Source organism: Haliotis rubra, unplaced genomic scaffold, assembly GCF_003918875.1.
Source record: "Haliotis rubra isolate DU_JTF1 unplaced genomic scaffold, ASM391887v1 Scf4, whole genome shotgun sequence".
NCBI classification, from domain to species: Eukaryota; Metazoa; Mollusca; class Gastropoda; order Lepetellida; family Haliotidae; genus Haliotis; species Haliotis rubra.
Genome location: NW_025767079.1, coordinates 6,787,800 through 6,801,982, shown reverse-complemented (window position 1 = coordinate 6,801,982; position 14,183 = coordinate 6,787,800). Strand labels below are relative to the sequence as shown.

Genomic DNA, 14,183 nt, shown 5'->3' with positions numbered 1-14,183 from the left:
GGACTGTGTGCTGGTTACCTCTCTTTTACTCATATTTTCACCAAGCTCTTTTACTCTATAATTTTGCACGTTTATGAGCTGTGTCTTGAGATTTTAGCTCCATAACTAATTACAACATCAGCAACACCAGTAACTACTCTACACATTTCATTGGTCAACTACCTTGACATATCCATCTTTATTAGTCTTGTCGACATCATGTCCATTGCCGCCGACAACGTTGGTTCCGCCCTCTTGAATTTCTTTTGCTTCAGGTGTTAGTTCCATAAATTCACCATTGGTGTTAACACAATCAGGATCGCATGCTGCAGCATCAGGTGGATCCCAGTTACGATCGGTTTCAGATATCGCGTCCTCACCTCGCTCATCTGAATCAGGTAACATGATATACTTTTTGTTCTTGGCACTCTCAGTAGGGCTATTCTCTTTAACAGCCTTGTCACCCTCGTTCGCCATGTGTGCATCGTTACCCTCAGTAAATGTTGCAGGTTTATCCTGTACAATACCATCAATGTCCTTTCCAAGAGGGATCATTTCCTCTGTTTCGTCGCTGAGCTTCTTTGTAATTTGTATTTCCATGGTGTCCTCCAACGCACGACCGCTGGTTTCATTAAGTAGAAAAGTTGCAACTCCATTCATGAAGATCAAAACGCCCATAGCAGCAAACGGCGACGTAAGGTCATCCGAACCCCCCTGCATAGAGAAATAGAGATATGGAACAAGATTGTGATTATTACTTGTACAGAGTATTTAAGGGCGTTTTGCAAGTTGTCTTGCTCAACTCATATCAGCATAGGAGTTAGAGTAACAGTTGTTGTAAAAACCTCCTCAAAGTCCCAAAAGTACGACCAACTCTACATGAACGCCGAACCTCCTCCTACTCTGCTGCTGTAGAATGGAACAATCTTCCTGAGCATCTCCGCCTCTGTACTGATCTCTCCTCGTTCAGGAGCCACTCAAGACACACCTCTACAATTAGCTTTTTACCAGTGACTCTTCTCTATTCTCTCTTCTTTGACTTACTACGTATATAGTGACTCAGGAACTCGTTTTTTCTGCGCTTTGAGCATGTCACGGACATGGATATATGCGCTATATAAATAGTCTATTATACTATACTAAGCAGCAAAAGAAACTTCAGTTTGGAATTTTCCTTCGCAGAAAACGGATAACTGTAAACTCATTTAATGTGTTGATTGTATATTTTGACAACATCTCCAACTTTACCTGAGCAAAGACATTCCTTCCCAAACTCAGAATAGAACCCAGGAAATGGTCTCAAAAACGCAACCTGATCTCGGAGATGGTACGGTGTTTTCAATCTTTTTCATGCAACTCATGCTGCACGTGCTGTTCACAAGGACCAGCCCTATAAAATGCACCCCCAAACCTGGTTGAAACATTCACATTACAACGTCAGCAGGATGCCCCTTCTCACGACAGCTCAGAGGAACCAGGTGCTAGAAAGACTTGAAACTGGCCACACTGCACACGCCGTTGCCAATCATTTCCAGGTCAACGTTCGGACCATCTACAGGCTGCAGCAACGTTTCCGGGCCACCAACACCACAAATGATCGCCCCGTACTGGCAGACCAAGGGTAACGACAAGACCGCCATGTTGTGCGACAGCATGTAATCCCTTCATGCAGGCATCCAAAACAGCACACCAGACAATTGGAACACACGGAAGACCAATCAGTACTGATACGTCTTAACAGCGGGAACCTCCATTGCCGTAGACCTTACCGTGGACCTATTCTCACCCCTCGTCATCGGCGTGAACGTCTACAATTTGAACTACAACGCCAAAACAGGCGATACAGGCAATGGAAAACTGTTCTGTTCACAGATGAGAGTCGACGACGTGGCCAGCGTTACTCAGACCAATATGTTATGGAAAGAGACTCATGGGGAGGTGCAAGCATCATGGTGTGGGGTGGAACAGGTTTGAACCAGAGTGGGTCCTGTGGTGTTCCAGAACCTTGGTCCAGGGACAGGAGGTGGCATCACAGCGGTGCACTACATCGACCAAATTCTCAGACCCCACGTCATACCACATTTCGAACGTCACCGGAACAACATTTTCCAGCATGATAACGCCCGGGCCCATACTGCCAGAGCTACACGGCACTTCCTACAGCAGAACGGTGTCAATAGTATGCAGTGACCAGCCCTTAGTCCTGATTTAAACCCAGTTGAACATATTTGGGATGAAATTTAGAGGAGACTGAATAATGTCATACCAAGGCTGAACACAGCCGATTTATTGCGCCAGGCCTTTCTCAGAGTGTGGTTGAAGGTGCCAATGGCCTTCATCAATCGATTGGTGCACTCCATGCATAGACGCTGTGCTGCAGTTATTGCCGCTCGTGGTGGTCCCACTAGATACTGAAGTCAACGATTCTGAATGGACTGCAAACGTTCACGTAATGTCTTGGAATTGTGCTGAGGTATTCAGTGATGTGTCAAGATATAGTGCACAAAACAAGTTTTTGATCCTCTTATTATGTCCACTTCTGTAATGATTTGATTACAGTTGCTATCTAATTTTTTAATTCGTACTGACGTTTTTTATGGCTGCTGAGTATGTTATATTTTCTTTTATATTTCAGTTATATCTGATGGGAGAAAAGCCTTCACAGTGGTCTTCTTTCCAGGGATCATAATCAGGGTGAATTTGGGATTGTTGTCCAACATACAGCAGATCCTGAGATGTAAGACCTTAGAAATCTGCACATTTGTTAAATGTTACCCTTTCCAGGTTTAGAGTTTTACACTGAGTATTACCTGAAGATCTCTATCAGAATACCCTCTGAAACCATCCCCCATTCACCTCCCTGCCCTTTCTTGCGTTTCAGGCATGATTACACGGGAAGACTTAGTGCAATGTTTAACATGTGGTCTTACTTACTGCAGGCCAGAACGATAGCTTCTTTTGTGTGATAACTTCACTGACTAACGCAAAATGTCCAAAAGAAAATGTTTATGACGAGGGCATGGTCACACTTAACTTAGATTCGATTTGTCTTTTGACACTCACAGTACTGGTTTGTTTTGTGAACGATATTGGTTCCCGGAACACAGAGCTGAGGGCAAAGTTAAAATCACCCTTGGCTTCTAGGGTTCTGTGCAAGACGGCCCTGAACTATTATTACGCTCCCAATGAGCCATTCCTCACTGACATTGTCTGCTGACTATGGCATGGGTATACTGGAACGATACGTTTATGAAAGAGTCATGGATCAAACAAACATTAAACGCACAAGCGCAATCATTTGAACATTTGAGGGCCTGTAAATTCCGTACCAGTGACAAAACCTGTGCTGCTAGTACTCCGCCAATTCTGGCTACTGTGTTCTGGGACGCATAGGCAAGGTTCCTGGAATCAAAGACAATATGAATCTGTCAATTAGTATCAACGTGAACCATCGCAGTACCTTGCATAATACAATCAGTAGAATTAAATACCTATGTATTTCCAACATACAAAGAAGAAGTTGACATCCATAATATTTTGTCTTACACTTGAATACCAACTTCGATATGCCTCTCAGGAATCTCAACATACAGCTGCTACACAATAAAGAATAATTCCATTATATCAACATGCAAGCAACGGCTATAGTATCAAAACATATCGTTTTAGGATACCTGACTTCAATGGAAATCATTTACTCGTTTCAGCTTAACGTTTCCAAGTCTGCCATGCAATGCATTTTGTGAACAAAAACGATGTTGAAGCTGTATCGTCGTTTGTGGGAGAAAATATTCTTTTCAGTCACAGTCGTCATGGCATACTTTGAAGAACAAGCAGTAAAAGATCGGGTTTGTGATTTAGGGAGGGGGTTAGAGGTATATTTGTACCTGATGACTGTTGGGTATTGCTCACTCGTCAGTGCTTGCGTGAGGGCCCATGCTGATATAGTTAGAAACTTAGCCAATTGTGCAAAGATGTTCTCCAACGTGCCCTTTATGTGAGGAGGGGCTAGATCGAACAGAAAGTCATATATATAACACAAAGGCGAAGGAGCAAAAGAAGCATACCGAGTTCTTCTTTATAAATAATTGAAAAGGGAAAGAACAGATATGACGTTTCAACCACGTAAACCCCACACTATATGACTTGTTGTTTTACTGTCCTGAACAAAAGAAAGTTTTACTGGTTCTCAAAGGTAAACAAAACTACTACCCGTTCTATATTATGCGAAAAACTGTTTTTCGTTTATGTGTAAAACTATTTAAAGAAAATAGTTTTGAAAAACGGTGGTGTTTTTAGTGTGTGTGCGCGCGCACAAACATACACACACACGTTTCATAATGGCTGTTTTGGGAAAGAACTTACCCAGACTGTTAGATATTGCAACTCCACAACACGAAAAAGAAGACAGAAAGAACAAAATTGCACAAGACCATCTTCGTCCAAATCTGAAATATACATAAAAATGCCGTTTCACAATCTCCAACAGAACATTTACTGGGTAACGACTGAAAACTGGTTACTGTGTCCAAACACACACAAGCACACACACACTTCTTTCATATTTTGCACCTTGTGCGTGCTGTCAACATTTGCTCAGAAATATATTGTACATATATTGTAATATAATGCAACACTCACTTCAAAATGATCGAAAATATACTGTGAGATTATTGTTCGAGCTGACAGTTTTCCTCTAATCATTTACATACAGTGATGACACAAGGAGAACAGCAGGCATGGATGGAAGTTCAAGCACCGCAATAGTCATCAAGTTCAAGTAGAAATCTCCAGAAAGTTTCTTCACACCAAAAGAGATGGCATAGTACACAACAGACAAGGCAAACCTGGAATGTAAATATACATAGTCAATGTGAACAACCTGTTTCATAAATGTGTCCTTGTTATTAATGAACAAGGAATCCAGCGAACCTCTGATTAATATGTCCTCGGGTGTGGCTGAAAGTCATATCTGACTAATGTATTACACAATCTGGATTCTCTCAGCATGTCCACAACTTCTGTGATACATTCTGCCAGTTAGGGCTGAGTCCTGTTGGACGGAGTGATCTGGCTAGAGAGTCGGAAGATACACGGGGCTGTATCGGGGATACGTACCATATGTACCATGTGATGACCGTTTTCTTTGTGAGACTTCTGGTCAAGAAAAGGTGTTTATAAGTATATGATTTTGCCTTTTCACCCTCCACCTTCTCCTCCTGAGCAATAAGCTCCAAGATAGATGTGTCCGGCATTGGTTTCTTGTTGTAGGTGGCCATCTTCTTGATGGCCATTCTCGCTTCCCCCAGACGTCCTTTCACAGCCAACCAGCGTAAGGACTCGGGTACATAACTGGAAACGTTGTTTTTGTGAATACATGATGCTATAAAAACGCACATATTTGCAGAGTGGAATGGTGAAAAAACCTGCAGTTTAAAAAAGATTATTGAATTTATACCTCTTAACCTATGTTATATGGTCAATCAAAGTATACCCATTTACACACAAGATTAAAATTATAAGTTATTTTATTTTTCTTTGGAATATAGTGAACACAATTTGAAAACTTAACATCACTTGTCAACGGGAAGTCCTCTCTGATCACATCCACGTTAGCATGATATGATAAGTGCTTCTCAGATATACTGGATAAGCATGTGTGTGTTTCATGGAATAATTGTCTTGAAGCGATCATTAATGATCAGTCGGAGGCTGATCTAGGGTTTTTCAAACGGCTTATTGTGTGACATTTCTTTATTCTCACTCTGGTATATGGTATTCTGTGATATCATGATGCATATGCATATGTACGGACATTTTGTGAGGTTATTTGGTGAAAATACAACATGTTAATCGGTTCTATTATCTGGTGATGCCATGGAACATGCTAGTTTTCTACTTGACACTGTACTAAAGCAGCGACAGACTATGACGTCTAATATGACGTCGGGTCACGTGATGGCAACTAAGTTCATTAACTAGCAGTAGTTTCTGGAACAGGAGTAGTTTTCTTCTTTAAGATTCTTACTGCGTTCACCTTAACCTTGCGCAGAGTTGTAGGGGTTTACAATAACCATATTCCCACAACCATATTGAGCAAGGACGTTATTATGACGAACATGCATGTATGTTATTCTTTCCACCTTCCTGCAACATTGTGGCAAAGGAAAGTGTTCGTTTGAACTGAACCTTAAACTACTTACAACCATCCCAGCAATAAAGGGCCTGACAAGGCTGCCGACGCGAGATGGACCCACTTCCAGTGTTGGATCCACCACACCAGGGCAGCAAATATTACCACCCCCAATGCCCACGTTGGGAGAGATGCCACCAGAGAACGGTACCGTCTACCCACGAACTCCATTTGGTAAGGGTAGTTGACCGTAAACATCATCCCAAGAGCGAATCCAAGGAGCACTCTGGAACCAAGCAAAGGACGACGACGATGATGATAATAATGATTCTGGTGATAATGACACTGGTGGAGATGCTGAACTCATTGCTGGTGATAACATCGATAACATTAGATGCAGCTGAAAATAATAATGAAGATTACGATGAAATTGATTGTGATGGTAATGATGATGACGCCAACGCGACGACGATGATGATTGTGGTGACAATGACACTGGTAGAGAATTTGAACTCATTGCTAGTGATAAAGTCGATGACATACTGAAGCTGATAAAATAATGAAGACGATCCAGACACTGATAATGATGGTAATAATGATGACAATGATGATGGTATTGTCAATCTACTTTTATTAAAACGTGCACTTGTAGATCCTGATGTAATTCTCAGATATATGGTGTTAGTCCTGATTTCTGGAATAGTACTTTGAATATCTGGTTACTGGAAGCTGGTACCAGTTTTGGAATTCCAACAGTCATTTAGCTGTATTTTCTAGCTAGTTTTGATGTAAACTTTAATAGTCAAAAGGAATTAAATACACTTCTCTAAACGAAGCTCTGTACTAAATTAGTTATAGGGCTCCAAGCATCTAGTACTGGAGCAATTTGTTAACATCCATTGTGATGTCGCTCGGTCAATCAATATAACATGTGTGTTGGAAACTTAATCAGTATGGAAGGTTTCAGTGGGATGTGCAACACACCTCATGACAGCAAACATAACCCAGGATACAGAGAAGGCGGTAACAACATTTAAGACGGTGTTCAGAAGTAGGGCCGTGTACAGGACTTTCTTCCTCCCGTATGCGTCTGAGAAGTGACCTGCAATGGCTGCTCCCACAAACACGCCCGCCATTTGGATAGAGATGATGGTGTTTCCGACCCATTGTTTTTCACATACCAGATCCCACTGGAACAATATGACATCATCAGACGTGATTTCTACACGACGCACAGATACGGTGACGATATTTGCAGAAGATTTCACTTTACTTTTAGGATTTATTTCCTGGCTAGTTCTTTGTGTCTTTTGTTAGCAAAGCAGCCAATAGGAACATAAAGTCATAGGAACATATTGCCGAAATCATGATGAATTGTTTTATACAAAAAATGATTTTTCAACAAGATATTGCCCCAGCTTCAGGAAATACATTGCTTCTCTGTATGGGTGATAGAAAGAGGGACCAATGACAGCCTATATCGGCATAGAAAATCAATTTCATGCTGTTCGTGAGTAAATACCTCACAATCATTAGTACCTCGGAAAGACAGAAATAAATAACGATTGAAGACACAGGCTTTCACTACACGAATACAAAAAACATTATTGCTAAAGAACGTTTATGGCGATACGCTGGATTTGATTGTAATTTAGAGAATCACTGAAGAGCTTTTGAGGAATCGTGGGTCATAACATAATCAAATTGGGTGTTGAAACTGTCGAGTAGAGCAGTCTTTTGATGAACACTTTAGTCCTAAATATTTCTAGATTCAATATAATTTAAGTACTTTTATCCACAACCTCCTCAAGGGAAGCTGTAGTGCGGAGAGTTATCTAAACTCTTTGCTGGAGTGTCCAATGCAGGTTATGTTGGGGATAGATGCTCTTGCGTGATGCACACCTGTGACCAACACTGGTAGCAAACCATGATGTAGCTACAGAGATGTTTGAACCAACACAAAACGAAAACCTACAGCGAGAACTGAGAGTCATCAGGTTCATCGCCCAATCACATGGTTAGCATGTGTTCCATATCATCCGGCGGATTTAGCACACTCACCTCTGTAACTATCGTTTTCATATCTTTATCAAAATGGCGGACGCATGTCGTGTTCCAGTCGCAATTCTTGTAACTGCCATTTGCCAAAGTGATTGATGATGTGTTTGACGATTCGTCACGTGACTCACACCACCACCCAGGGTTGACGCCGGCAAACGCCATCATCATCATCGATGACGCCATCACTACTTTGGTGAATCCGATCAAAGGGATGATACATAGTTGATACTTCCCAAATCCTCCCAGCTCGTCGATCAAGGACTCTAGATGCATCTTCTACTATAAATATAGAAACGTGTGGGATGTGTTGTTTCTTGCCAAACGCTCATCTTGTTTTTTTAATTTTCTTGCAGTTGACTATTATAGTATTACCTTAATTGACCATTTGAGAATTTCTTGTATTCATGGTCGTTTGGTCATTATTTCCTTGTTAATATCACAATTGAAAAAAGTACATAATTGGTATTTGGTTGGTATTTATCACTTACTAACCATTTTTCGAGGTACGCGTGTCCGCTGGTCTATATCAAAGTCCATTTTCTATATCCATTTAAAAAGTTGATATTCGTACAGATCGCTGTTCTTATTTCGATTGCTGACCGAAATTTATCATTGTCAACAAAAGATGGTTATTGAATGGTGATGCATTTGATACGGGTATCATAGTGACCTAACATTTGCAGTATTCATGATCAGGCGACTGTTTTCAACAAAGTAACTTAGAAGGTTCGATTCCCCACATTGGTACAATGTGTGAAGCCCATTCCTGGTGTCCCCCGCCGTGACATTGGTGGAATATTGCTAAAGCGGCGTAAAATTAAACTCACTTCACACCAGTTAAAAACTTGACTTGGTGGGTGCATTGGTTCCATATGTCTGCACACTAATGTTAAACAAAATCTTAAACTTATTTGAACAAATAACAGTCAACACATTTTCCATGGTCCACATCTATTATCGAGTAAGACGTTTCAGGCAGTTTGGAAATAGCCAGGAAGGACTTTCATCAGGCAGGACCGACACCTCAAAATGATACTGCCTTTTAAACGGTAAATGGTATGTACAATTCTCACATAGCGAAAACCTACAATGCAAGACAATAGGACTCTAGAATGTTATTAATGCACGCATAAGAATTCCAATCGCCGTCAATTAAATCGTACGTTACCTTACAACAGCTTCTTTTTCTATCAATGTGTCCAAACTGCAGTCAGTCTCAAATATATGGTCCACAGTACTGTAATTTGGCAAATTGGCACATAATGACCGTGCTATGTATACGGGAACTCAATTGGTTATGGGCTTGAAGCCAACAACCAGAGCCAAGGAGACAGTCATGTAATAGCTTATTTCCATACTTTCCTCGGTGTGTCGGCCCATACACCTACAGTTTTTGACGTGAGGAGGGCCTCTGTAGGTGTATGGGCCGACACACCGAGGAAAGTATGGAAATAAACTATTTACACCTCACTTGTAGGCGAGTACTACAAGTGAGGTGAGGTGAAGTTGGGTTTAACGTCGTGCTTGAGAATATTTCGGTCATATGACGACGTGCATGCGTATGTGTGCGTATGTGCGGCTGCTTGTACTAGGCCAGACTTAAGATGGTTTCATAGTGCTAGCCCACTGAGATACCATGCCGCAGTGAAGCATGAATACCCCACTCAGACACATTATACTGACTCCGAGCCGACCAGTTCTTGTTGTACCCATTTATGCCGAGCGCCAGGCAGGGACCAACAAGTACCATATTTTAACGTCTTTTGGTATGACGCGGTCGGGGATCGAACCCGCGACCTTCCACTCTCCGGGCGGACGCTCTAACCATTACACCACGGAGGCGGTCCGAGTACTACAAGTAGTGTAATTTATGTCCAATATTATATATTTTCACAAAACATTTCCTTTTTGGAGCCCCTATCTAAACATACGGCTGTTGTCGATATCAACAGCGTGGGCCTGTGCGTTGCCCTGACATTGCACGTGAATTTCGCTTAGTAGTCATGCCATGGCTCTGCTCCCATGCATTTCACACGTTGTATTTGGGTAAACCATTTCAGAGAATGATTTTTAGTTTTGTGCTTTGGATAGAATCTAAACTTTGCAATATAACTTGTAGTCTTAACTTTAAGATGCGCATTTCCATAAAATAAATTCTTTTCTTTTACTAGCTACAATTAAGCTTCGAAAAGTTTTCAACTGCAGTTTAATTGACAGTGTTTTAGTGGTAGTGTTTTCGGGTACACTTGTGGAGTCGTGCAAACAATGCACCTGACTTGGCCACTTGATAACACGTGATCATGAGCGTGCACCGTGTGCTTTCACGATGGAGATGAGCGACAGTGAAGACGCCATTTTGTCAGGACATTCAGGAAAGGTACGTGAATATGAATTTGTAATATTGTTCATATCGTTCGACATTATAGCATCTGAATACAAGGATGAGCAGCTCACAAGTCTTTCTCCTTGACTCTACTAAACTTTATATACATGTTAGATAATAGTTTTGCCATGTACTGATTACAGTCATAATTTATGGAAACATTATTTTTTTTGTGTTTTCCGTGGAAACCTGACATACAATTGAACTTGACTGTCTCATGTTGCACACAATGAAGTGGACGTAGATGAAGATTGTTATTTTTTAGCACATGGCATATCTGTTGGTCATGATTAACTTGTGTATTAAGTTTGGTGAACCTAGCATGTATAATGTCTTTCAGCGGCATTTAGAAGTTGTACGTTGATGTCCAAGATATTTGTATGGATTAAACTTCATTTTAATTTTTTTTTCTGGTGGTTTTTAATTTTATAGCATCTGATGCTTTATACTTAAAAAAGAAGTTTAATCCATAAACATATCTTGGACTAGCATGTGTAGTTTCGATGATATGCTGTGGCCAGGTAACCATCAAACACGTTTTGCACCAAGTCATGTAATGATTAACATGTGTGTGAAGTTTGGTGAATCTAGCATGTAAACTTTAAGAGATATGCTCCGGACAAACTTTCGGGACGGAAGGACTGACGGACAGACACAGACAGACGGAATGAACGCTACTTTCTAACTTCTTTGATCAGTACGTAGCGGGGGTATAATTAAATGTTTTTGATGCTGGTAAAATGGCTCGCAAATATTGCAATTATCGTTACAATAGTTCAGCTGCGTATGCATACTTTGAATCGTTTTTTACTTGGTTTCAGGTTACCACAGCTACACGTCTTTTCGGGAATCAGGTCGATGAACAATTGGTCATGGAACGAACAGGCAACATAAGCTCGGCAGTAAGGCTGTACAAGAGAACTTCTGTCGGTCTTCAGAAGGAGATATCGGACATGCTGCAACCACCAGCACCGGGCACGAAGGCCACGGGTACATCTTCCCCACCATCAAAGAAGATCGAAATCGAGACAGCAGATAATCAAGATGCCGCTGATGAACAGCGAATCAAAATTACATGTACTAACTCCCCGGGAAACGTCATTAATATCAGTTTGTAACAGGTCCAGAATAAATGACTAAAATGATTCTTGTTATTTTTAGAAGTATAACAAAACTGTACGTGTATGAAAAAACGGTAGGTGTATCGGCTCATACACCGACAGTTAGAATAAAGGTATCCCATGGCAACGAGCCACAAGTGAGGTGTAATGCTTAATTATTATCCCCCCCCCCCCCCGGCATATCATGCGGGGGATATAGTCGTCGCCTCGTCCGTCCGTAATCATTTTGTTTCCGGAGCATAACTCCAAACCATTCGATATTTTTCAACAAAGATTTGTAGATATATCAAACAGAACCTAAGGTGGTGCCTTTTGCTATTTACAGATTTTTGGCATTTTTATTTTTCTCAGTTTCCATAGAAACGTTTTGGACTCAGTCTTAAAGGAAGGGGTGGGCTTCGTTTCCGGAGCATAACTCAGAAACCGTCGAATATTTTTCTGCAAAACTTGGTAAATATATCAAACAGAACCTAAAGTGGTGCCTTTTGCTATTTACAGATTTTTGGCATTTTAATTTTTCTCAGTTTCCATAGAAACGTTTTGGACTCAGTCTTAAAGGAAGGGGTGGGCTTCGTTTCCGGAGCATAACTCAGAAACCGTCGAATATTTTTCTGCAAAACTTGGTAAATATATCAAACAGAACCTAAAGTGGTGCCTTTTGCGATTTACAGATTTTTGGCATTTTTAATTTTCCCGGTTTCCATAGAAACGATTCGGACTTAGTCCCAAAAGTGAGGGGTGGGTTTCGTTTCCGGAGCATAACTCAAGAACTGTTCAATATTTTTCAACAAAACTTGGTAGATACATGTATATCAAACATAACCTTAAGTGGTGCCTTTTGCTATTTGCAGATTTTGGGCATTTTTAATTTTCCCGGTTTCCATAGAAACGATTCAGACTTAGTCCCAAAAAGGCGGGGTAGGTTTCGTTTCCGGAGCACAACTCTAAAACTTCTTAATATTTTTCAGCAAAACTTGGCAGATATGTGAGGCAGATCCCAAAGTGGTGCCTTTTGCTATTTGCAGATTTTTTGTCATTTCTATTTTCTTTGGTTTCCATGGAAACGATTCAGACTTAGTCTCAAAAGGGCGGGGTTGGTTTCGTTTCCGGAGCACAACTCAAAAACTTCTAAATATCTTTCAGTAAAACTTGGCAGATATGTGAGGCAGATCTTGAAGTGGTGCCTTTTGCTATTTGTCATTTATTTTTTTCATGATTTCCATTCAAACGATTTGCACTTAGTCTAAAATCAAGCTGGACAGATGATTTGTTCTTTTAAAGATGTGGGGCCCGGGGGAATATGTCTTCTGATGATGACTCTTGTTATTATAAGTCACACTCGAGACCACACAAATGACGTAGTCTGTGACCCAACATACTATTCAAAGGCACAATGTCACACATGTTCGACAATATTTTGGCCGATATTATATATATTGGGGCATGTGCACTCACTTTAGTTTCCTATAGAAGCAATAAAAGACTTATTCCTTACGACTTGTCTGAAATCGATAATTGAAACTTCGAGGCGAAAAGCTTCCAAACAGAAAACACTTGACATATATGAAATGTAAACAATTGCTCCGTACATCGACAACTGTCGTACGCGTTTTTTGTCGGTGTTTGCCGAACTGGTTTCAATCACAAGTTGTACGTAGGATATTCGTGAAGAGTGCTCCCAGGGACATAACTCTTTGGGGTTCGCTTGAAATAATGTTCGGCCGGTAGAAGGCTCGAGAGTCGATTTAATGCAACGTTGCATCAATTCATTCGAACGTTTGAAGTTAATATTGTAATCTAAATGCGTACTTTTTTAAAAATAAATTATATGGTAACTTCCCTGAGAGCTGATAGTTAGTATTGTTGAGAGAAATGCTTTATATATTTTTAGAGAAGTGTGGTGTGATATAGTGCCTTTAAAAGAGGAAACGTCTGGACATTAGTATGCTTTATATGTTGAAGCCGTGTCGTTCGTGATATGTGGTTTAATACCTTCCCGCATTAGCTTTAACACCACAAGCGATAAAACTCATAAAACCACATTTACCCCGAATGATACTGCTATAACGAAATCATCTTGCCAACATTTTTCAACCTGCCATTGTAAAAAACATACAAACAATATAATTTGCTTTGACACGGCTGTTACTATAGAGCTGGTTTATGCTGTGCCATGCGACAGTATTGACCCTGAACGAGATTCAAAGTCTAGGTGCAGGAGATTTATTATTCCGACCTTGATTCAAGGTGCAGCCAGTTTTCATTGTGTATATCTCCCGCTCATACATACATTTTTCCCTGGCGCAAAGCAATCAGATCACAACATTCTGACATTCTAAGGTATGATAGTCTATCTGATACGAACCACGTTAAAGGCAAGACGTGTTACAGAGTGAACATCAGATAACAAACTTAATCTGATGTCCTCACAAGAAACATTGTGACGATCATAATACCTTGAATTTCAGATATATGTGGCAGATAATGAAGGACAAACTAGAAAAAC

At 40.7% G+C, this 14,183-nt stretch overlaps 1 protein-coding gene across 1 annotated transcript; it reads left to right on the top strand.

Moving 5' to 3' along the window:
* The first annotated feature begins 10,324 nt into the window (after positions 1–10,324).
* Positions 10,325–11,701, top strand: LOC124287213. The gene is made up of 2 exons (XM_046723711.1): positions 10,325–10,550; positions 11,378–11,701. The coding sequence occupies exons 1-2, from the start codon at positions 10,500–10,502 to the stop codon at positions 11,672–11,674; spliced, it is 348 nt and encodes a 115-aa protein (XP_046579667.1). The 5' UTR covers positions 10,325–10,499; the 3' UTR covers positions 11,675–11,701.
* The last annotated feature ends 2,482 nt before the right edge of the window (positions 11,702–14,183 follow it).